A 20,652-nucleotide genomic window follows, 5' to 3' on the forward strand; every position below is an offset into this window, starting at 1 on the left:
CTGTCCCCGCCGGCTCGGCGCCGGCATGAGATGCATGGAACAGGACAAGACTCTATTGCCTCGTGCCCATGGCTTCGGCAATTGTTGCGGACTGTGGCAGGTTAACCAACCAGAGCCGGTTCCCGATGGTCTGGATCGCATTCACAAAGCTAAGGCAAGCCGGCCGGCCGGCCGACCAGCTACGAAGGGGTGAGGAGAGAGAGAGAGATAGGGTGGGGAGGGAGAGGGAGAGGGGAAGGGTTCGGTCCACTTGATCCAGCAAGCTCGGGTTCGTTTCTGTTCGCTCCGAGGGCGCGCGCGCGCGCGCGCACCCGGCCCCGTTGAAGAATATAACGACATGCATTCCCTCTCAAAGCCTAGCAATTCCGTGGGCACAGAAAACATCGATGACTGAATAGCGATTTTATGGCGACTACCAAGGGCGGCGAAAGCACTCCCAACCGTGCGGTTGTGTACACGGAGCCCGGCACCACCCAGACGGAGGTCGTGGAATTACCGATCCCGGAGCCTGGTCCCGGAGAGGTTTTGGTTCGGCTGTGAGCTGGCACCTTTTTTCCCATCTCATAAGCCTACATTGCTGATCAGTGTACATTACTCATACAGACAATACTCTGGCGTTTGTCACACTGATTACGGCTTTTGCATGAATGCCTTCTCATCGGTCCCATTTCCCACACCGAAAGGTAAGTCTCTTCAGATCCAAACTATCCCTTTATGGAGCCAGGATCTAATCATACAATACTGCAGGTCAAGTTGGGGGCCATGAGGGTACGTCAAATTTCCATTTCGACTTACGAGTTCGACATCACGGAGGGGCAAACACACTTCTCATTGACACATTACTAACACGCTTCCTAGGAGTTGGTGAAGTTGTTGCTGTTGGCACAGGTGTCATATCACCAGCAATCGGCGACAGGGTTGGCATCAAATATGCAGCGGACGCTTGTCTAAACTGCGGTGAGGTCACAATCATTGGACATGGACTCACCCCACTAACGCCACATGTCAGATCGATGTCTCCAAGGCGGCGAATCATCATGTGCGCAGGTAAAACTCTCTGGCTACTTCACCCCTGGCACATTTCAGCAATACTGTATATCAACGGCACGATATGTCACCCCGGTCCCCGCAGGCCTCGGTTCCGCCGAAGCTGCGCCCCTCATGTGCGGCGGTCTCAGCGTCTACACGGCCCTCAAGCGCGCCGACGCCCGCCACGGCGACTGGGTGGTCATCGTGGGAGGCGGCGGGGGTCTCGGTCACCTCGCCATCCAGTACGCCCGCGCGATTGGGTGCCGTATCTTGGCTATGGACCTCGGCGCCAAGGAGAAATTCTGTCGCGACCTCGGGGCGACGGAGTTTGTCGATTTCACGGCCTACCCGAACGATCAAGACCTGACAGCGGCGATCAAGACCATCACGGGTGGAGGTGCGAAAATCGTGCTCGTGTGCTCTTCTAACAAGAAGGCCTATGTCCAATCTCAAAGTTGGCTGGGTTTCCGGGGCAAGATGGCCTGCCTGGGTGTTCCCGAGCACAGCAGCCCGGCCGTTGGGGATGTCGAGCCCATGCTCGCTAACGAGTTGACTATTTTTGGTAGGTTGAGTTGACTCTGTGATGGCATTCTGCTGCTTTATGTGGTGATTTTTTTTTTTTTTTTAAGGCTTGGATGCGGAAGCTTATCCGAATACATTGCAGGTGTCAAGACTGGAAATAGACTCGAAGCCAAGGAGTGTCTGGAGCTCGCAGCGCGAGGCAACATCAAAACTCAGGTCCAAATTCGGCGGATGAGAAGCTTGACAAAGGTATTTCCACCCGTCTCATAGTGGTTTACTTGGTCATTACCATTAAGTGTCATGGCGGCATCTAACAGAGCAACTCATAGATATTCACCGACATGGAGTCGGGGGCAATTCAGGGGCGTGTAGTGCTTGATTTGAACTAGAATCACAGTATATACATGACAAAATTTCATCATATTCACTCTACTTCTCATGTTCACAGGATGTTCACAACATACTCTTAGTCTACTCTTGTCCTTGAAACCGCTGGGATGAAACAGCATGCGTTGTGGATTCATCATGCTCAATTCAAGATTCGCAAATTGGAACTGAAGATTTGGAAACCTGAGACGACCCTTGATGCCTGTTAGGAGATGATGAGAGTGAGACTGAGAGGTCGCCGAACATTTCTTAGCCTAGCCCGATGATCGCCACGCGAGAGTGACACGAGTGCCGATTCAGCCCGCTACAAGCCGGGGTAATTGTTGAAGTGCCCGAATTGCTGGACAACTAGACGAGCTAGACGATAGAGTTCAAATAAACTGTTGGGCTGTGCTGGCAGTTCGGCTCATGGTGTCTGCAACCCGCGTGCCCGAGTCGAAGGTCACGCGGCCCCAGACCACCTCTCGCGCTACCCCATTTTGATCCGCCGGGTTAATTAGACCCGTTGCGGGGTTAAATGGGAGAAAACTTAAAAGAGAACGCCATCGAGATCTTTCCCCAGACTTTAGACTTCGAGATCTAGAACGGGGAGGCAACTGGTGGTTGTCTCGCTGGGAAAACCGGGGGAGGGGAGGGGGGGCTTCCTTTTTTCTGACAGCTCTTCCCCAGACTCCACCGACACGCGGCACGGCCCCGCGCTGGAGAAAACGGGAAAAACAACCCCCCGTGATTCTATTCTGGATCTGTCGAGTCAGAAACCGTTGAATATTCTGAGTCGGCTTCTTGCAAGACAGCAGACGGGTAGTCGCATTCTGCAACAAGCCAGTGAGACCTCAAAGGGCCCTGTTCCAGATCCCCACAGCCTCGTCATAGCGCGTCGGATTCGGCCGCGGGTTGGGCGTAATCAGATCAGCTGAGTTATCAGGTCGTTGTGAATGGTCAACGCTGGTAGTATATGCAGCAAGCGTCCCGAAAGGGTACAGTAGATTTTCTGACTCGAAGGTACGTTGAGCTGTTGGTTCAAAGTTGCGTTAGGCTGTTGGTTTCTTCATCAGGGTTGTTTGTTATTGGGTTTTCTGACACGTCGTGTTGTCTTCCGCGTAACGCCAAGTCGGTTGGTTTGGTGGAGAGCAGCGGTTCGGTTCTGCCGCAGTGATTTCTCCACGCGCCTCGCTCGATTCGCCGAGGAGTTGCGTTCGAATTCGTTCTGATAGTAGCTGCCCAGCATACTAAGGCAGCCCCATTCTCGCCAAAAAAAAGAAAAAGTCCCTCTTCTTTCTCATTTCTGCTGTGGTGTACGAGCGGGGCCAGCACGAAATTGGCATGACGAACACAGAGAAATAACAATGACCGACCTTCAGATCCTTGAGGCGCACTGTCTGTTCTTCGTGCTGGGTATCCAACTCCACGTCTTTGTTTTCCGTAAAGGTGAATGGGACACTGCTACCACCAGACTATTCAGGAACTTCACATTGGGCATTGGACTGCTTACCGCAGCCCTCGTTCGGCTGGCTCCAGAGACCTTCCCAACCAACGCTGCTGCGCTCAAGACAGCCGGCTCCCTTACGGTCGCACTCATTGTTGGAATCTACAGCAGCTTGCTCGTGTACCGTGTGGCATTCCACAGGCTCAACTCATTCAAGGGGCCGTTCCTGGCGAGGCTGTCAAACTTGTGGATCACGTCGCGAGCGGTCAGGGAGCTGCACATGTACACTGAAGTTCAGCAACTTCATAAACAGTATGGCGACATTGTGAGAATCGGTAAAGAACTCTGATTAATCTTATCATCGGAACCGGGAATGCTGACATCAATGACTCGTTTTAGGTCCCACTGAGTTGTCTATCAACAACGCAAAGGCTGTTCCTCTAGTCCACTCCAATCGCTCACCGTGCACCAAAGGCCCGTGGTATGGAGTACTGCATCCCATGTACTCGTTGCAGCTCGTCCGCGATAAGCAAGAGCACGCTCAGAGGCGCAAGAGTTGGGATCGAGGCTTCAGCTCGAAAGGTAGTCAACTACTAACTCACTTCTCAGAGACAATTTGGGGTTATGGAACTAACAAGACATACTAGCGCTGAGAGACTACGAGTTCCGGGTTGCCGATTACACCAATCAGCTTCTTGCAAACATTGACAAGAACAAAGGAAAGCGGTTCAACATTTCAGATTGGTTCAACTTTTACAGCTTCGACGTTATGGGAGACCTGGCCTTTGGCAAGTCCTTTGGAATGCTCAAGGAGGGCATCAAGCACTACTTTATGACTTCCTTGCATCAGGATATGCAAGCTATTGGCATGTTCAGCCATATGCTCTGGCTCTTTCCAATTTTCAAGAACACGCCAATCTTGAATGAGAACAATAAGCGGTTCTGGAAATTTGTCACGTCTCAGGTGGACGAGAGAATCAAGGTGCGTTGTGCCATCAAGTCGGGTCCAGGGATATGCGTGCTAATCATCATGTCAAGAACCCCCCTGACCGCCCAGACGTGTTCTCGTGGATATTGGAAGAGTACCAGTCCATCAAGAAGCCGACTTGGCAAGATACCCTAAACCTATACGGAGATGCCTACCTTATCATCGTCGCAGGAAGGTAAATGTCTCGCCTCCACTTTGATATTCAGTTTGCTGGGGCTCAACTCAGCTGACATTGTGTGCGAACTCGTCAAGTGATACGACCGCTGCATCCCTTACTTGTCTCTTCTTCGAGCTAGCCCAGAAACCGGATGTCTACCGGCGTCTAAGGGAGGAGATCGACGACTATTTTTCACAAAATGCGGAGCCTGAACACTCCGCATTGTCAAAGCTCCCGTACCTGCAGGCGTGCATCGACGAGACGTTGAGGCTTCACCCTCCCGTTCCGTCGGGTGTGCAGCGCATGACGCCGCCCCAGGGCATGGACATTGACGGGACGTTTATTCCGGGAGACACGATTATCCAGGTGCCTACGCACACCATGTTCAGAGGCAAGTCCCAGCGTGATCCTTCTTTTCTTCCCTTCTTTTTGTCTCGGCTGATGGAGTGCGTCTGGTACAACATGTCGCATGCTGACCGTGGCGAAAAAAAAATAGACGAGCGCCTGTTTCCGCAACCCAATGACTTCATTCCCGAGCGATGGACCACCCGGTCCGATCTGGCCAAAGATCCGGCGGCATTTGTTCCCTTTGGTACCGGTAAGCACTTAAAAACGCATTCTCTTTTGGCCGATTGGTGCGACGTGAGAGCTGACGACAAGGATGAATCATCAAGGCAAGTACTCGTGTGTCGGAAAGCAGCTGGGCTTGATGGAGGTCCGTTACTGCGCCAGCCGCATCATTAGCCGATATGATGTCGCATTCGCCCCAGGGCAAGAGGCAAAAGCGTTTATCGAAGGCAAAAAGGATGGGTTTACATTGTCATTGCCAGAGTTGGAAGTGATTTTCAAATCGAGGGAGGAGGGAAAAGTCACAGCCTAGGAAGAAAAAAAGAGGCGGAGAGAGATGACGATTGGAAGTGACACGAGACTGCTGAGGCTGGAATGTCTTATCAGCTATGTTTAATATGTGGGCGAGGGATCCGAGGTATCCAGTGACATATCGCAATTTGACCATCAGCGTTGCAAAGCCAACATAACCCACTTTACGCATTGACAACTCGGAGAATTGAGAATCAATACTGGATAGGGCACACGGCCTGGTGTGGCTAGACGAGCTGAAGGGTTTGCAGGGGACGGTAAGGCTTTAGCAGATTTCTGGTCAACGTTGAGGCGACTAGATGGACCATCTGAACGCGGATCCCGCGGAATGTCAAAGCAGTACTAATTAGCCCCCGTTGGAACTTGGAAAGCTTCCAGTCTCTAGCACAGTTGTCGAGTCTGCAACTGAGACACTCTAGGACCAATGCGACAGCGTGGAGAGCACTGGCTCGAATTCTGCAGCCGCTGATTTGTCGCTTCTATGGCTAGTTGCGTGCGGAGCCCTGGCGTCCGAACTCTATCAGATCCACGCGAAGCCACCGATGGCAGAGGTTAAGCCCAATGTCACATAGGTAGACACGTAGGATTCCCAGCTCAGCTAGACAAGTCTACACACTACCTGCCATCGCGGAACCCCTGTTCCCCCGGGAGTACTCCAGCTAGACCAGGGCAAGCGAAGGCAAGGAGACAGCTCCTGTCAGGCAGGTCAAGCAATTGTTCATGGCCAGTCCAGCACGGCAAGGGTGGCTGCAATTTACCCCACATTATTTCGATCTTTCTTCTCGATTTCTCTTTCACCCCCCTCTTCCCTCCTTGCCACACCAGTGCACTCTCTACATGTACACATACTGCGAAACTCCCCATCTGCATGTTTTGTGCGACTCATGGTGGCCCGGGATGCCTGGCTAACCCAGTCTCTGCTTGCTTGTCTATCTGGATACAGGATTGGTTGATGAACCCTCAAGGCGTAAGGTTCCGTTTGTCTTTTTCAACCCCCGGTGCCCTTTTCTCCCCCCATTAGTTTTGATGCCCACCCGATCCACTTCTGCGCATCTGCCGTCAACTTTCTTCGACACTACCCGTGCTCGGGCTAATCCATATCTCTCTTTTCTGTGACAAAACCAAACTTTCCCATCATCCGCTTGCGAAAGATAGTCCCAGACCAAGGGACCAAGCGAGGAGAAGGCACAAACACTTGTGCTCCGCCCCCTCAAGTGCGGACGCGCTGTTATAAAACTCTTTTCTGCCCACAATCTCCTTGCAGACTGGGAAGAAAGAGCTATGGCGTCCCATGGGCTAGACGATGATGCCCCCACACCAGCAGCATCTGGGGGAGGAGGAGGAGGAGGTCCATCAGCCAAGGTCCCCTCCGAGAAGGAGCTCGCCCGCAAAATCCGGAAGCGCGAGCTCGACCGACGAGCCCAGAGGCAGGCTCGCGAGCGCACCCGCAACCGCATCGCCGAGCTCGAGGCCCAAGTCAAGGAGCTCCGAAAGGATGACTCGACGAGGCTGTCGGCCGCCATGGAGCAGCTAGCCGCCGTCACCCGCGAGCGGGACGGCCTGTTCGATACCTTCAAGTCCATCGAGCAGACGATGCGTGACCGTGTGCTGCCAAGCCGCCCGGCCCCGGCAGCGACGCGGCAACGCTCTCCTACTCCTCCTACCCTCTTGACAACATCAACATCCCTGCCGCCAGCAGCAGCAGCAGCAGCTTCTCGGAATGTGACGATGCTGACGGAGCTCTCGGCGCCATCGTACACAGCACCCATGGGCCTGTTGTCCGACACCCCGGCCGCCCTGGAGGTCCACGGTTTCCACGGTAGAGTCGATGGTGCCGCTGGGGGTGTCGTCGTCGGCAGGGTGCCGAGCGGGTTTCCGGCGTCGAGCGTACACGCGCCCAGCATCCACGCATCCAGCTCCACGTCGGACAGCCAGGACTTTATCGAAGACGAGGTCAACGACGGGGACGATGTACCAGACGATCCCAATCTCATCGTGCCGCCGCCCGAAGCGCCCTGCGACTGCGTCACCGCCAGGACGCCGGCGGGACCAGCGCCTCCGAGGGTGAATGTGTGGCGGGCTGTCAACCAGATCTTGGCGAAGCGGTGTCACATATCAAAGGAAGCTCACATAGCCGAGGACGCCAACGACGAGGACATACCCGTGCGGGTATTGCTGGAGGGGTGGGACGCCGTCGCGACGTCGCGACCGCTGTCCAAGTTGTGGAGGAAGCTCCGGAGGGTCGACGAGTTGTGCTTTCAGACCTGTCCTCCGACTGAACGACTGGCGATCCTCCGGACGATGCACCTGCTGCTGCAGTATCACTCCGATCCCACTCCAGAACGCTACGTCAAGCTGCCCACTTGGTACCTCAAGAGGTTTGTCAACCAACCGGGTTGGACGTATTTTGGTGGTGGATGTTTTACTAACTTGGGTTGCAGACCCTCGCAGGCGATGCCTCACTCTTATGCCATTGACTTCTTTGTCTGGTAAATCATCACATGTCTTCATCCCCTTGCTGTCTACAGCCCAGACGCTAACAGGCATTCTAGGCCCGGCGTTCGAGAACGTTTTGTGTTTGGACAACATCACTACTGCAACAACCAGTTCTGGGAGCTCTTCAGCACCAACTTTCACCTCCTCTGGCCCTTTGAGTTCCGCGACGCGTACAAGAAGAGCGTGATCACGGGCCAGTACCAAATGTCGCCCATGTTTGAGCAGAGGATATCGGACATCAACGCCTGGACCATGGGCATGGACTTCTTCAACCAATTTCCTGAGCTCATCGCCGACATGCCGGCCTTCAACTCCGTCGCCCAGACCCTCACGCCGGCCGTCACGTCCCCTCCCCCGACCCACCACCAAGCGCTGCCTCGGCAGGCTTCCCTGTCCCAGCTGAAGGAACGCGACGAGCGTCTGCTGCTCGAGCACCAGGCTTCGGCGGCGGCGGAGGGGCACCAGCCACACCAGCAGCAGGCCAACCAGGACGGCATGGATTGTTCGCAGGCTATGCAGGTCTACCAGCCGAGCATCTACAGCATGGCGCCTCCGGGGTTCATGGACGAGTTCATCCCGCAAGGCTACGATGCGCACGGCCCTGCCGGAACGTACGGCTCGATGCCTGGCTACTTTTGATCGCCAGATCAGCAGCAGAAGGGGTTCCTCAACTGGATGATATGCCGATTCTTTGTCGACATGGTCTATCGACAGCTCACGCGTGACGACATGGGCATGACCCCTGAGCAAATTGACTAATGTTAAAAATACATGCGGCTGAAGGATGCACAGCATCGATGAGCTAGCTGCACATCATGGTCATTGCTTTGCTGCCGTGACATACATTTCAGGAACGCGTCCCGCCGTCGCATTCCACGTGAGGTTCGGCGATCCTGGCCTGTCGGCAAGCAAAGTTTCTGGCTGCAGCAAGCAAGCATCCAAGACCACGACTAATCAGCGCCCAAAATGGGGCCCGAGGCCGAAGCCCTGCACCACAGACCCCCCCAAAGGGACGCGCCGAGATGGCCGTTCGCAGGGGCCGGCCCGAACGAGGGATAATTAGATACGACGGAGTAATACGCGATGGAGTACGGAGCGTGTGTCGTTGACGTGGCATATAAATGAGTAAATCGATGGAGACCATATCCCGCTCAGAACACAGGTTGAAAAGACTCCCGCAACTGGAGAAATCGAGGCTGTGTGCTATAAAGGGAACAAAATTTATGAATCATGAATTTGGAACTAGGCGCTTTCGAGCACTCATCCAGAGCGAGTTGGCAGCTTGCCAGTGTTGTCACGTTTGCAACGTGTTCGTCGAGGCAAATTGCCTCGTGTATTAAGATGAACTAGTATATTAACATTGTAAAATTGATGACCTCGTACACTGATGATGGAAACTTGATTTTCTCATTCATGCTGCGAACACATTCACGCTTGAAATCATTTCCATACGTACTTCTCATGGCTATGCATTGAGAGGACCGCTGGAGTACGTAACAATCTGCTTTCAACAAAAGATTGGTGCAAAGTCCCAACAACATTCCACCAACTACTCAAGCAAATAATGTCTTTGGCCGCTCCAAAAGCTCGCCATCCAAGAAAATGTCCACCTTTTCATTGTAGAAGCACAGCAGACCCGCTATCCCCGCGCTCTCATGCGTCGGAAGCCTGTAATACCAGACCAAGTTGCTGTGCTCTTTGCCGTCCACTACGACGTTGTAATACTCGGCATCACCCTTGTACGGGCATTTTGTGGTCAGATTGCTTTTTCGCAGCGCTGCCTGATCAACAGACGCCAAGGGGAGGTAATATCGTGTAGGCAGACCTGTTTCCAGCAAATGAACAGCAAATTCAGTCTTGGCGACGGTCTTCCCAGCGACCTTGACCTCGATTGGTCGCAGGGAAGGGAGGATCTCGATGCGCTTGAAGGGATCCTTGGGGTGGACATAGATGGGCGTCTCCTCCTCCATCCATTGATCTGGCGTATTTTGTGGCTTTGTGTCAGTTGCAAAAGTACATGACGGAAATTCCAAAACTGCCGACGTGGCTGAGACATACCCATACTACCAAACTCGAGCCTTATCAGACCGTTTAGGACACCGCTGATCTTTTCATTATCCGAAAATCGCAAGGCCCGATCTGTGATGAGGTCGCCTTCTCCATTCTGGCCCGGTACCGTGACTTCAACGACAGCCGCCGCGGCGTGGGATGCATCGCCCGTGAACTGGATGTCTTCCTTGTCCCTCCAGCGGCAGTTCCGCAGCTCTGAGATGGGGACATAGTACTGCGGATAGGCAACGTGTTCCCACACATGGACTGCTTTAGTGGTATCAACGACGCATGTGCTGTTTAGGATGACTCGGACTCGACGGGTGGTCAATTGGGTCCTGTGAGGACCGCTCGCGAGAAGATGTCTCGCAAGCTCAGGGAGACTAAGGAGGTGGGCGTTGGTTTAGCTTGCAATGACTACATTGGTGATTCGCCTGCCCTTGACCTATGGTGTCGAGACCTCCGTCATGGTGTTCAAGGGGGGCAACATTTGTGATGGAATGGGCTGCATTACCGCCGCGGCGCCGCCATCAAGAGTGACTTACTCGGCTCGGAATTGACCAGGTTTGGACATTTTATCCGCGCAGTTTCGGGACTTTCTACCAGTGCACTGATTGAACTGGGCTGAGAGAAAATATAATCGAGCAAATAAATGCTTAACTTTGGCAGGACGAGCTATGAGAGAGACGTTTTGTCTTCCCCTGTGTACACGAACCCCGCGCCTTCCGCCCCCTCCATTGTGACGTATGCTATTTTACCTAAGCATTTCTCGGCTCACGCACCCGGACAAAGAGGCCGGTGCGCTCCGTCAACTGAGGCCCCACACCTCCGGGAGTTGACCTTGCGTGCCTGTCACTCCCACAAGTTACTGGTAGTGTGTTTCTCGATCCATGGACTTTCTAGAGTCTTTCAGATTGGCCTGTTCTGATTCCCGATTCCCTGCATCATGCAACTGTCTCGGTCAGCCCGACTGCGACGTTTGAATTGCCGCTAATAACCATTCCCTCAGCAAATTGGCACGGCGTATGGAGAGGCAGTAGCCAGGCGTAATAATGAACCGTCTAGATAATCTACCCGGGCATTGCCGACTTTCCGGAAGTCTAGACCGTTCCTTGAGCCTTGGTGGCTGAGACATACAGACGACATGGTTGCAACGGTTGAGAATGCATGTGTGTTTGCGGGCAGATCCCAAGGGGGGGGGGGTTGCGATACGGGTTCCATTGAGCTGGTGCCACAAGCCATTTTCAGCCTTATTTTTGTGGTTTCGTACACCGCAATTACCGCCTCCCCTTGTCACTCAATTTTTGGCAAACACGGCCGATTTGAACGCAGCATCGTGGCACCCCTTTCTCGGCCGGGGTTATCGACCCGACCAGCCCCGCCGAGTGGGGCACCGACAATTCGGCCGTGAACACACAACCTTGCCCCGCTGCCCCGATTTCCGAATGGTGCGAATTTGGTGACGGTCAAGATCTATCATCCAGGTCGATTCATGATCTTGTTACGCTAGAATGCTCGCAACATGTGTTTGCAGGGGCGTAAAAAAGTATGGATCATTCATCATGAAGGCATTGCATTGCCTACGACTTCGACTCCAGCGCGACCCATCATACCAGCCAATCCGACAAGACAGGGACCGATTCTCACAAACTACTCGGTATGGATCATCTGATAAAGGTGCAATTTGAACTTGCGCAGCGAGAAGAACAGAGAAAAGGTCCATCCCTCCATTGATTAGTCCCTGTTCGCAATCCCCGGGTCTGAATGGATTACCTCTCGAATTCTAGGCGTGCAAAGCTTGTCAACGAAAAGTTTGTAAATCGAATGTCGGACAGGTCTGATGCGCCAGGGGACTTAACTTCGGCAAGCATGTTGACTTCGTTCGCAACGGCCTCGACGATGGCTTCGTTTTTGAGTCAGAACCTCCAATTATTCTTTGCCACAAAGCCTAGACACGTTTCATTCAAGAAATGTATGATATTATGCTTGTGGGTAGCCTTATCGATGATGATGTGCGTTTTGTGGTCGTTCCAAAGATCGTCCAAATTGACTTTTTTTTTGCCAGCTTCATCGCATTCCTAGATCCGGATCCGTCGTGCGAGAAGATGATGATACCAGAAGCGCCTGCGCCGATCTTGGTGACCATGTTCTTTGCTGGAGTTTTGGATTGTCTAGGAGCATCAGGCGCTTGAAATGAACCGAGGTATGATCCTTGCCGACTTCTATTTCACTTTTGTTCTATTCGATCGAATTTGATGGTTCGATTGAAAATTGAATGGCGATGAAAGATTGAGTGAAAGAGGCTTCCAAAGTCTACCTGTGCCCAGTTCTTGACTATCTAGATGGTTGAGATTTAGTCTTCTCATTTCCTCAGTTCCATTATTGTCTTCATCGCTGTCCGCCACCAAGAACCTTACTGGTACGAATATGCAGGAAAATACAGATACCAGGGCTGGCAGAAAGATTGGGGTTAGATAAGTAGCGAGAGCTAGCAACCTGTTTTGATTACCTAGGTCAGGTCTTGAGAAACCTTCCCTTCCCAGCACGGGAGTGGTCAACCCTCAAGAAGCAACTGACGATGCCGTGGATACAACCGGGTTTCTGACGACCAGGTTTATAATCGTATTGCTTCAAGTATTGAAGATTTTCAAGTATTCGAGGCCCTTGAAGAAGCCTTCTAGATTGGAAGGAGCCATAGGCGGATTCATTACGGCATTCCCCAACGACTCTGGTGGCCATTGCGAGCTTCGATTCGAGGGAAGCCACTGAGCAATCTCAAATCGGCAACGCCGACGTCCAGCACGGTATTCTCACCACTTTCAAAAAAAAGAGGAGCCACGGGCCACAACAGCAGTGCGCATCGGCAGACCATAAAACCAAATGATAACAGTACTGGTACAACTACACCCTCGCCCACAATTAGTGGCCTAATCTTCTCGGTAAGTCCACAAAGAGTTTAGAGCCGGGAAAGGGCTTTTTACATCATGGCTCCATCATCCAGTTGCACTATAATGACCTTGCTTCTGCGAAACTCAAAATAGAGTAGAATGGGGCAGTCCTAGTATGAGGCCGTGCTGGGCCGCAAAGGCCGCATCCCTGGCAACTTCATTGTCAGTCCGTGTAACTCCCCGACGAACGACTGTTCGAAGTCCCAGTTTTCTTTGGCCTTTGTTTGGGGGCCTTCCGGATTCGCTCCAGCTTCATTTGAGCGGCCCCTGTGAGATGCCTATCTTGGGTTTTTCTTTTATCTCATTGCTTCTGTGAAGAGCTATGAAGGATTTACTGCCTCTTATCTCTTCTCAAGATCGCTCATTATAGACTCAGACTCGTTCCGAACGGAGTGTCGTTTCGCGGCACACAAATAGCTGCCAGTATGGAGTAGTCCGGATTGTTGCAATGAGGCGCCCGCAAAATTTGTGGCTAGCCTAACTAGTGCAAGCCTCAATGCTACCTCGCCCCTCTAACTGCCAGACTGGTGGCCATGCCTAATTTCGGCAATTACCTTGAATGGAGCCCAAATCCTGCGAACCTCGGCTGAAAGCGTTCTCAGTAGTAGTTGTATGTGTTTTGAGAGACCGACGTTGGGCTTTCTTGTCAAGACCTTTGGCCGACATCATCTGACCACATACGTCCGAGCCCGCTAACGGTTCATCTAGTCTCTCGTATAAGCTCGGATGACAATAGTGAAATGCGACATGACGGACGTTTAAGGCTAGCAACGGTCTTCCATTTCTCTCCGAATACCTACGTTAATTCAACACTACCCCTGTACTGATGCGGCAGTCGATGCGGGATGATCCTACTACATGGCCCTGTGTAGACGTGAATTGTGGGTATGTTCTCCAGTCCCAGGTGGAAAAAGCTTCCTAATCTGTGAAAGTAGACGTCCTTGCAGATGCCAAATGCCAAGTTTCAGCTCTCAAGAGATTAATCAAAATCGACGTCCTTAGTTGAAGATCCGAGGCATGCCCTCGACAAGCCCGCCCCATCTCTCTGTGTGTATATATATATATATATATATATATATGTGTGTGTGAATACACATACTCCGAACTGCAGTCCTTTCTCACCGTGAAATAAGTGTTTACATCTATCCCATCACGAAGTCATTCGTTCAAACTTCATCCCAACGCAGGGAAACTTTCTTCAATATGTTCTGGTCACTCGCTACCCATCGGAAGGCACTTCTCCTCGCCTTGGTCGCTGTGCAGCCCGTATCCTTTGTCCAAGGGCTCCCTGCATCAGCCGCCGACGCTTTCACGACTGGCTTGAAGCGAACAGCTCTAGACCACCTCGAGCTCGAAGAAAGACAAGACATCCCCGAGGCCCTGGCCAAGTTCCCTTCAGGGCCGTTGAATCTGTTTCTCAGACTCATCAGTACCCTGCCAGCGGGTGCGGCAGCACTTGATGCAGCCGGAACGGTCCTGACCCCCCTTCAACAGGGCTTAGCGGATGCCGTTGACATTGACACGACGGAGGACGATCTGTCGCAAAACGTTGCGTGCACCGACATCACCGTCATATTTGCTCGTGGCACGACGGAGCCCGGAAACGTCGGACTGGTGACAGGTCCGCCCTTTTTCGACGCCCTCAACCAGCAACGGGGGTCCAAGTCCGTGGCGGTTCAGGGTGTCGAGTACCCCGCGACATTTGCTGGGTTCAACAAGAACGGCACAGACGGTGTGCCGAGCATGTGAGTATTTTCCAGATAGAGGGCTGGACCCTTCTCACGTCCCCAACAGGCCGAGGGGTATAGCCAAGGAGCCAACGCTTACACCGGGCCTCTCAGGACAAAATTCATCAACGAAGCGGCCACCAATTGCCCCAACACCAAAATCGTAGTGTCTGGGTACTCTCAGGGTGCTCTGGTAGTCCGTAACACCGTCAAGTCTCTTCCGGCGGCTACCTTGGCCAAGGTGAACTCTGTTCTGACCTTTGGAGACCCTGGGAACCCGGGCGCCATCACCGGGGCTGAAGGCAAGGCCAAAATTATTTGTCACGATAATGATGCTGTTTGTAGCGGGGGCTTCATCACCGTCGATCATTTGACGTATGCTGAGGATGCGGACGCTGCTGCTCAGTTTGTCTTGCAGAAAGCGAACGGTACGTTATAGACCAACGTGTTGAATTTTTCAAAGTATGCTAATTATGCTATTTGCTTCCAGCCTAACTTTGCAGTCACTAATGTTCAATATGGCTGTTTGATGGACCAGACACGCTCAAAAAAGAGAGAATGGCGCGCTACATGTACTCATGGCGGTTGCTATTCTCGATGCCGTCTGGGGTGAATCCATGTAAGACGAAGGCGCGGCTATGACAGACAGTACATGTCTTTTACGTGCTAGTTATTTCGACCCGTGCTACTTACAATTCGATGAGTTCGAGCCAAGACCATGCTACTAAAGATGATTATGGGATTGACTCAAATGCCATTGTGACACCGAATCGTTGTAATAATCCTCATAAGAACAAGCCTAAATTGGGCCTCGCCAACCAAAAGCCTGTCATGACATCTATTAGCCTTCCGTACGAGTCAACCTTGAACCCACTGAGGACGGGATGGGATACCGACGTCTAATAGAATCTCCTAAACGGGACGCGATCGTGAAAAAGGACGGGATGCCCCCCGCACTAAACGGCTTGTCAGCGGGTCTCGAACCATCGGGGGCCCCGCGATGGTCCAATTGGAGACCATTTGCGACAAGGACAGGCGATGACGCGATCGCGCGGCGCAAATCCGCCATCACAACCCGTCACTCTGCACGCGTTTTGATATGGCGAGATTTTCTCAACTACTATGGCCCGGCGATTAGTTCGCGGTAATGCATCCTTCAATGGTCCCGATCCAACGGACTGGGTCCAGTTCCTTCGTTGCTCAAAACGTTTTTCATTTCTTCATGCCTCAAACATTGGTCATTCAACCAACCTGCGATCTGAATCTCGAATCCCAAACGAGAGAGGGGTGACTGATAAGAGACTGAGACTGGACTGGACCAGCCGACAGCTGATCGGATCTTGGCAGCGTTCATCAACTTGATCATTCCTTTCGCCCCTCGCATTCCGATTCCACCATCCTGCAAACAAAACACCTCCTTCACAATGTCACGGTATCGAGCCTACGACAAGGATGGAGATGACGTCCCCGTCATCCAAGACGCGCGTGTCGGCGGCGCAGGCTACGCCGACGACTCTCCCCCAGCCGACGCCGACTTCGCAGCCATTGATCCGCAAAGCGGCGTCAAGCGAGGTCTCAAGACACGGCATCTGAGCATGATGGCCCTGGCGGGCATCATCGGGCCGGGCCTCCTGATCGGCGCCGGCGGTGCCCTCTCCAACGGCGGACCGGCCGCCCTACTCATCGGGTTCGGCGTCATCGGCATCATCGCCTTTAGCATCATGCAAAGCCTGGGCGAGCTGACCACGTTGTACCCGAGCGGTGGAGCCTTCACCGGGCTGGCGGATCGTTTTGTCGACAAGGCTTTTGGCGTCGCTCTGGGCTGGAATTATTACATTATCTGGATGTGTGTTTTGGCAAACGAGTATAATGTGCTGTCGAGCATTTTCGTCTTTTGGAGCGACAAAGTGCCCTTGTGGGGTTACTTTTTGATCTTTTGGGTATGTGCCACATTTGAACATACTTACTTCTTACTCAGGTACTAAATATTTGGGTGATGCCCTTCTAGACGCTGTTCCTCGGGTTCCAATTACTGGGAGTTGAGGCATTTGGAGAAGCCGAGTTCTGGTTGGCTTTATTGAAGCTGATTGGCTTGGTCGCCTATTTTCTCTTCTCGATCATGTAAGTCGTCACTATCAACATCATCTACTCCCAACTCCAAAAAACTCGAAGAAAAAAACTAACTCAACGACACAGATACGCCGCCGGCGGAATCCCAGGCCAAGAAGCCCTCGGCTTCCGCTACTGGCGCGACCCCGGCGCCTTCACCGACGGCTTCCGCGGCACCGCAAAGGTCTTTGTCTTTTGCTCCACCTTTTACGCCGGCGTCGAGTCCGTCGCCGTCGCCGCCACCGAGACCAAGAACCCGCGCGTCGCCGTCCCGCTCGCGATCCGCCAGGTCTTTTGGCGCATCCTCTTCGTCTACATGGGCTCCGCCTTCTTCTTCGGCCTCACCTGCCCGGCCAACGCCGACGAGCTCGTCAACGGGGGCTCCCGCGCCGTCAAGAGTCCCATGACGGTCGCCATCCAGAATGCCGGCTGGGAAGGGGGCGTGCACTTGATCAACGCCTTCATCTTTGTCACGTGTCTGTCTGCGTGCAACTCGTCCATCTACATCGGATCCCGCACCCTCCTGTACATGGGCCAGGACAAGAAGGCGCCCGAGATCCTGGGCAGGACGGATAGCCGCGGCGTGCCCATTCCGGCCATTGTGTTTACCAATTTGTGCGGTGCGCTATCCATGATGAACATTAGCACCGGCGCCAGCAAGGCGTATTCTTACATTGTCAATCTCAGCGGCGTGTCGACGTTCCTCGTCTGGGGCTCCATCTCCTTTATCCACATTCGGTTCCGGCAAGCGTGGAAGGCTCAGGGCCACACAGAGAGCTCGCTGCCGTTCGTTTCGTTGTGGTATCCCTGGAATGCCTACTTTGGCCTGGCGGCCAACATTTTCTTGGCGGTTGTGCAGGGCTGGACCACCCTCGCACCATTCGATGCCGGATCCTTTGTGGACGCTTACATCTTGTTACCCCTGTTCCCAATCATCTGGTTCGGATACAAATTCTGGTTCAAGACACACTTCTGGAGGGTGGGCGAGATGGATCTGATGTCTGGCCGTCGACGCGATCTGGACGAGTCGCGGGAGATTGAGACTGGAGAACACGACCTGGAAAGACTACCTTGGTGGAGGCGGTTGCTCAAGAGTTTTTAAAATCATCAGATGGATCATGGACTTCGGCCTCAACACAAACGATATGGGCGTTCGGAAAAATGACTGCATTTAGTTAGGCCATCAACAGAAGGGGAATGAAAGTGCGCTTTTCTGTGATTCACACGATCCGGGTGGAATGGGTGCCGTCACACCTACCTTATGACATAAAATCAATATCAACACCCTCTCGCAAAGCGAAAAGTTGTTCCTGGACACTCAATTGGCGTGCGCCGTTGGGAGGCGGATTCGGCTGTCGCCCTCGCTTGGGGCCAAAGTTCGAGTTGGGAGTTGAGTGACCCGGACCCCCTTTTCTCGTCGCATTCGCACCCGCCTGCGCACTCGCCGCGCTTGACCTCCGGACTCGGTTATGCACGTAAGCTTCCCTTCTGAGAACACCGCCGGAAAGTTCAAACTAGTGCGTGTCTCACAGTATTATTCTCTTACGACGTTTCGCCTACAATTCCAGGATCGGGGTCTGTTGCAGACGTGGACAGACAGATACCCGCTGGCCTGTCCGGAGGATGCCGGACATCATTCGATGCTGGGTTTCTCCAGCTTTCTTTTCAACTATTCACTCACAATTTCCCGTCAATGTCGACCCGAATGAATAACAGCTGATCGATGGTGTTGAGCCCAGATTACGCCAGGAATTACTTTCGAAGATGGTGGCACATCTACCGGGTTTGGAGTCATTTCCAGTCCCTTACCAGCATGTTGGTTTATTTAAGGACCTAAAATCGCAAGGCAGTCAAGGAACCGGTCATACAATCATGGAACTCAGCAAAAATGAGGGCAAACCAAACACCGAAGAAGAAGAAAAGAGATGGCAAAGCCACGCTCTGTTCAAGAGAGTCTCCGAGAACTGCCTCATCAACCAACAACAATCACGAGATCCATCAAGAGATAGCGAACTGCGGCGCTATCTTGATGTTTTGCAGGAAGCTATGCCAAAGCTCCCAGACGACGGTCTCCTTCCTAGTTCCGAGGAGCGTCGACTGCCGATGGGTAGTTGGCTTCGTCCTCGACTATCACGCCCGGTCATCATTCCTCAAGGGCAATTCAGAACATCGACAAGAGAGTTTTGCCAAACATATGCCCCAGTCTTGAGAGATTGTGGCATTGAAAAGAAGGAATTCCTTGGATTCATAGACGATCTGAACCGAGTAACCGAGCCCTCCACTAGGGACCATGCCATCAACATTGGCGGCTTCGCCAGCGCGGCGGCCCTCACCACGCAGGATCCCATGCTAATCTCGATGGCATATAGCCCGGGCTTCCATTCTACCGGGCTTTCATCGAGACACAGTACAACCAACGACCTATTGGAAAAGGCAAACATTGAGCTTTTCCGTCCACGAGGGCTCGTTTGTTTTCTTGTTATTTGCCACCGGAAAGCGCCAGAGGAGAGCAAAAGATTATTTCAGAAAGTACCCAGGTCATCAAAAACCAGCTTGGATCAAAGCCAGGAGGAGAAACGAAGAATGCAACCGAAGATGGTGGAGAGGGTGGGGGATGTGGACGGGACCGACTTTTCACAACTCGGATTCTACACCGGCAACGACTCATACCTGGAGTTGAGCAACAATCCGCGTCCTCGAAAGAGATCATATCGAACAAGAAAAAACGGCACCCAAATCGATGAACATCGGGGAAACCGGCCAATTTTCCCAGCGGCGAGAGCGTACTACAAAGGAGACAAAGGCTTCGAAGAGGCCCGAAAGCGACGGTCCACGTCGAGATACGCAAAATCAAGGCATCTAGCAGGCACAAAATACAACACAATACTTTTCGTAAGCGAAAAAATCACTAACGGGAAATTGGGACGCCGACAGTGTTCGAATCTTGACTTAACACCAGTCAAGGTTGGAGTTGGAAGGCTGCCCGCGGCGAACTCTGCGGACGAGACCGACGAAAAGATATTTCCGTCGCGAGGACCACCTGCGGACCCAGAGACAGAGTCCATCAGTAAAACTTTACACCGTCGAGTCCCCGGTAACGGAAAGACTGTGGATCCGGTAAGGAAACCGCTAGAAAAGCATCATGACACTCTCTGACAATTCATTGTAGGATGCAATGTTTCTCATGATTGTAAATGTTCCAGATGAAGTTGGGAACTTGGGATAGCTAATCAGGATGTCAAAATGCATCTCACGTAGCCAGATATCAATATTTACTCGAGGAATTTCTACACGATGGTCACAGCTTCCAATCTTGTTGAAGAGATCCGAGGTCATACCTCATAGTTGACCCAGCCACCTATCACTCTCTTGCTCAAGTGAAAAAAATCGCTGCCAGAAAGAGGCTGGTAGTTTCCCACATCTGAAGATATGATATCTGAAGATGGGGGTCAATCGAGTGTCTAAAGCGTCAAGCTAGGTGCTGCAAGAATGTCAAAGGGCCGAGCAGTACTTCAGAGATAGCTTCTGAAGAGAGTCGTAGAAAGCGATGGTGCCAATACTCTGTTGTCAGCACAGACGGTTCTTTGGATAGAGGATAAAGCAATAATACAATATTACGGAGCGCGATCGCGAAATCGGGAATAACCCATGACGTAAATTCCTAACCTAATCGCTGATTGGCCTTGAACAGACTACAATAGCACGGGAAGTAATAAGATTGGGCATTGCGTATGACAAGAGTGAGCCACAAGTCAAAATCAGCTGCTGCTTTTCCCAAACACTAGTTCAATCCTGGCGAGCTTCCTACTCGACGTTGAGCAAACTGGACCATTTGATTATATATCTTTATGAGGAACGAGCCAAAGGCTACATCTCTATGTGAAAACCATGAGACTTGGTGGCTGTCCAATGCTTTGGAAGTAGATAATGGGCCA

General features: G+C 52.5%; 7 protein-coding genes across 7 annotated transcripts; 6 read left to right on the plus strand and 1 right to left on the minus strand.

Annotated features, from left to right (window-relative positions):
• Positions 1-405: 405 nt before the first annotated feature.
• On the plus strand, positions 406-1,940 carry CORC01_11950 (alcohol dehydrogenase; the record flags this gene model as incomplete). The annotated part of the gene is made up of 7 exons (XM_022623572.1): positions 406-536; positions 604-683; positions 748-768; positions 859-957; positions 1,010-1,591; positions 1,694-1,800; positions 1,881-1,940. The coding sequence occupies 7 exons, from the start codon at positions 406-408 to the stop codon at positions 1,938-1,940; spliced, it is 1,080 nt and encodes a 359-aa protein (XP_022469900.1).
• A 1,344-nt stretch (positions 1,941-3,284) lies between these two features.
• Positions 3,285-5,389, plus strand: CORC01_11951 (cytochrome P450; the record flags this gene model as incomplete). The annotated part of the gene is made up of 6 exons (XM_022623573.1): positions 3,285-3,699; positions 3,764-3,946; positions 4,012-4,346; positions 4,403-4,527; positions 4,605-5,107; positions 5,184-5,389. The coding sequence occupies 6 exons, from the start codon at positions 3,285-3,287 to the stop codon at positions 5,387-5,389; spliced, it is 1,767 nt and encodes a 588-aa protein (XP_022469901.1).
• A 1,280-nt stretch (positions 5,390-6,669) lies between these two features.
• On the plus strand, positions 6,670-8,523 carry CORC01_11952 (uncharacterized protein; the record flags this gene model as incomplete). The annotated part of the gene is made up of 3 exons (XM_022623574.1): positions 6,670-7,766; positions 7,830-7,877; positions 7,941-8,523. The coding sequence occupies 3 exons, from the start codon at positions 6,670-6,672 to the stop codon at positions 8,521-8,523; spliced, it is 1,728 nt and encodes a 575-aa protein (XP_022469902.1).
• A 914-nt stretch (positions 8,524-9,437) lies between these two features.
• Positions 9,438-10,507, minus strand: CORC01_11953 (uncharacterized protein; the record flags this gene model as incomplete). The annotated part of the gene is made up of 3 exons (XM_022623575.1): positions 9,438-9,862; positions 9,943-10,316; positions 10,479-10,507. 3 exons carry the CDS (start codon positions 10,505-10,507, stop codon positions 9,438-9,440), a joined length of 828 nt encoding a protein of 275 aa, XP_022469903.1.
• A 3,577-nt stretch (positions 10,508-14,084) lies between these two features.
• Positions 14,085-15,103, plus strand: CORC01_11954 (cutinase; the record flags this gene model as incomplete). Its single annotated transcript, XM_022623576.1, has 3 exons — positions 14,085-14,626; positions 14,723-15,036; positions 15,099-15,103. The coding sequence occupies 3 exons, from the start codon at positions 14,085-14,087 to the stop codon at positions 15,101-15,103; spliced, it is 861 nt and encodes a 286-aa protein (XP_022469904.1).
• Positions 15,104-16,032: 929 nt separating this feature from the next.
• CORC01_11955 (amino acid permease) lies at positions 16,033-17,819 on the plus strand (the record flags this gene model as incomplete). The annotated part of the gene is made up of 3 exons (XM_022623577.1): positions 16,033-16,548; positions 16,617-16,729; positions 16,805-17,819. 3 exons carry the CDS (start codon positions 16,033-16,035, stop codon positions 17,817-17,819), a joined length of 1,644 nt encoding a protein of 547 aa, XP_022469905.1.
• A 770-nt stretch (positions 17,820-18,589) lies between these two features.
• CORC01_11956 (uncharacterized protein) lies at positions 18,590-20,062 on the plus strand (the record flags this gene model as incomplete). Its single annotated transcript, XM_022623578.1, has 4 exons — positions 18,590-19,609; positions 19,682-19,834; positions 19,887-19,907; positions 19,976-20,062. 4 exons carry the CDS (start codon positions 18,590-18,592, stop codon positions 20,060-20,062), a joined length of 1,281 nt encoding a protein of 426 aa, XP_022469906.1.
• Between the last annotated feature and the right edge of the window lie 590 nt (positions 20,063-20,652).

The sequence above is a fragment of the Colletotrichum orchidophilum genome, assembly GCF_001831195.1.
Source record: "Colletotrichum orchidophilum strain IMI 309357 chromosome Unknown Scaffold_138.1, whole genome shotgun sequence".
Classification (NCBI taxonomy): domain Eukaryota; kingdom Fungi; phylum Ascomycota; class Sordariomycetes; order Glomerellales; family Glomerellaceae; genus Colletotrichum; species Colletotrichum orchidophilum.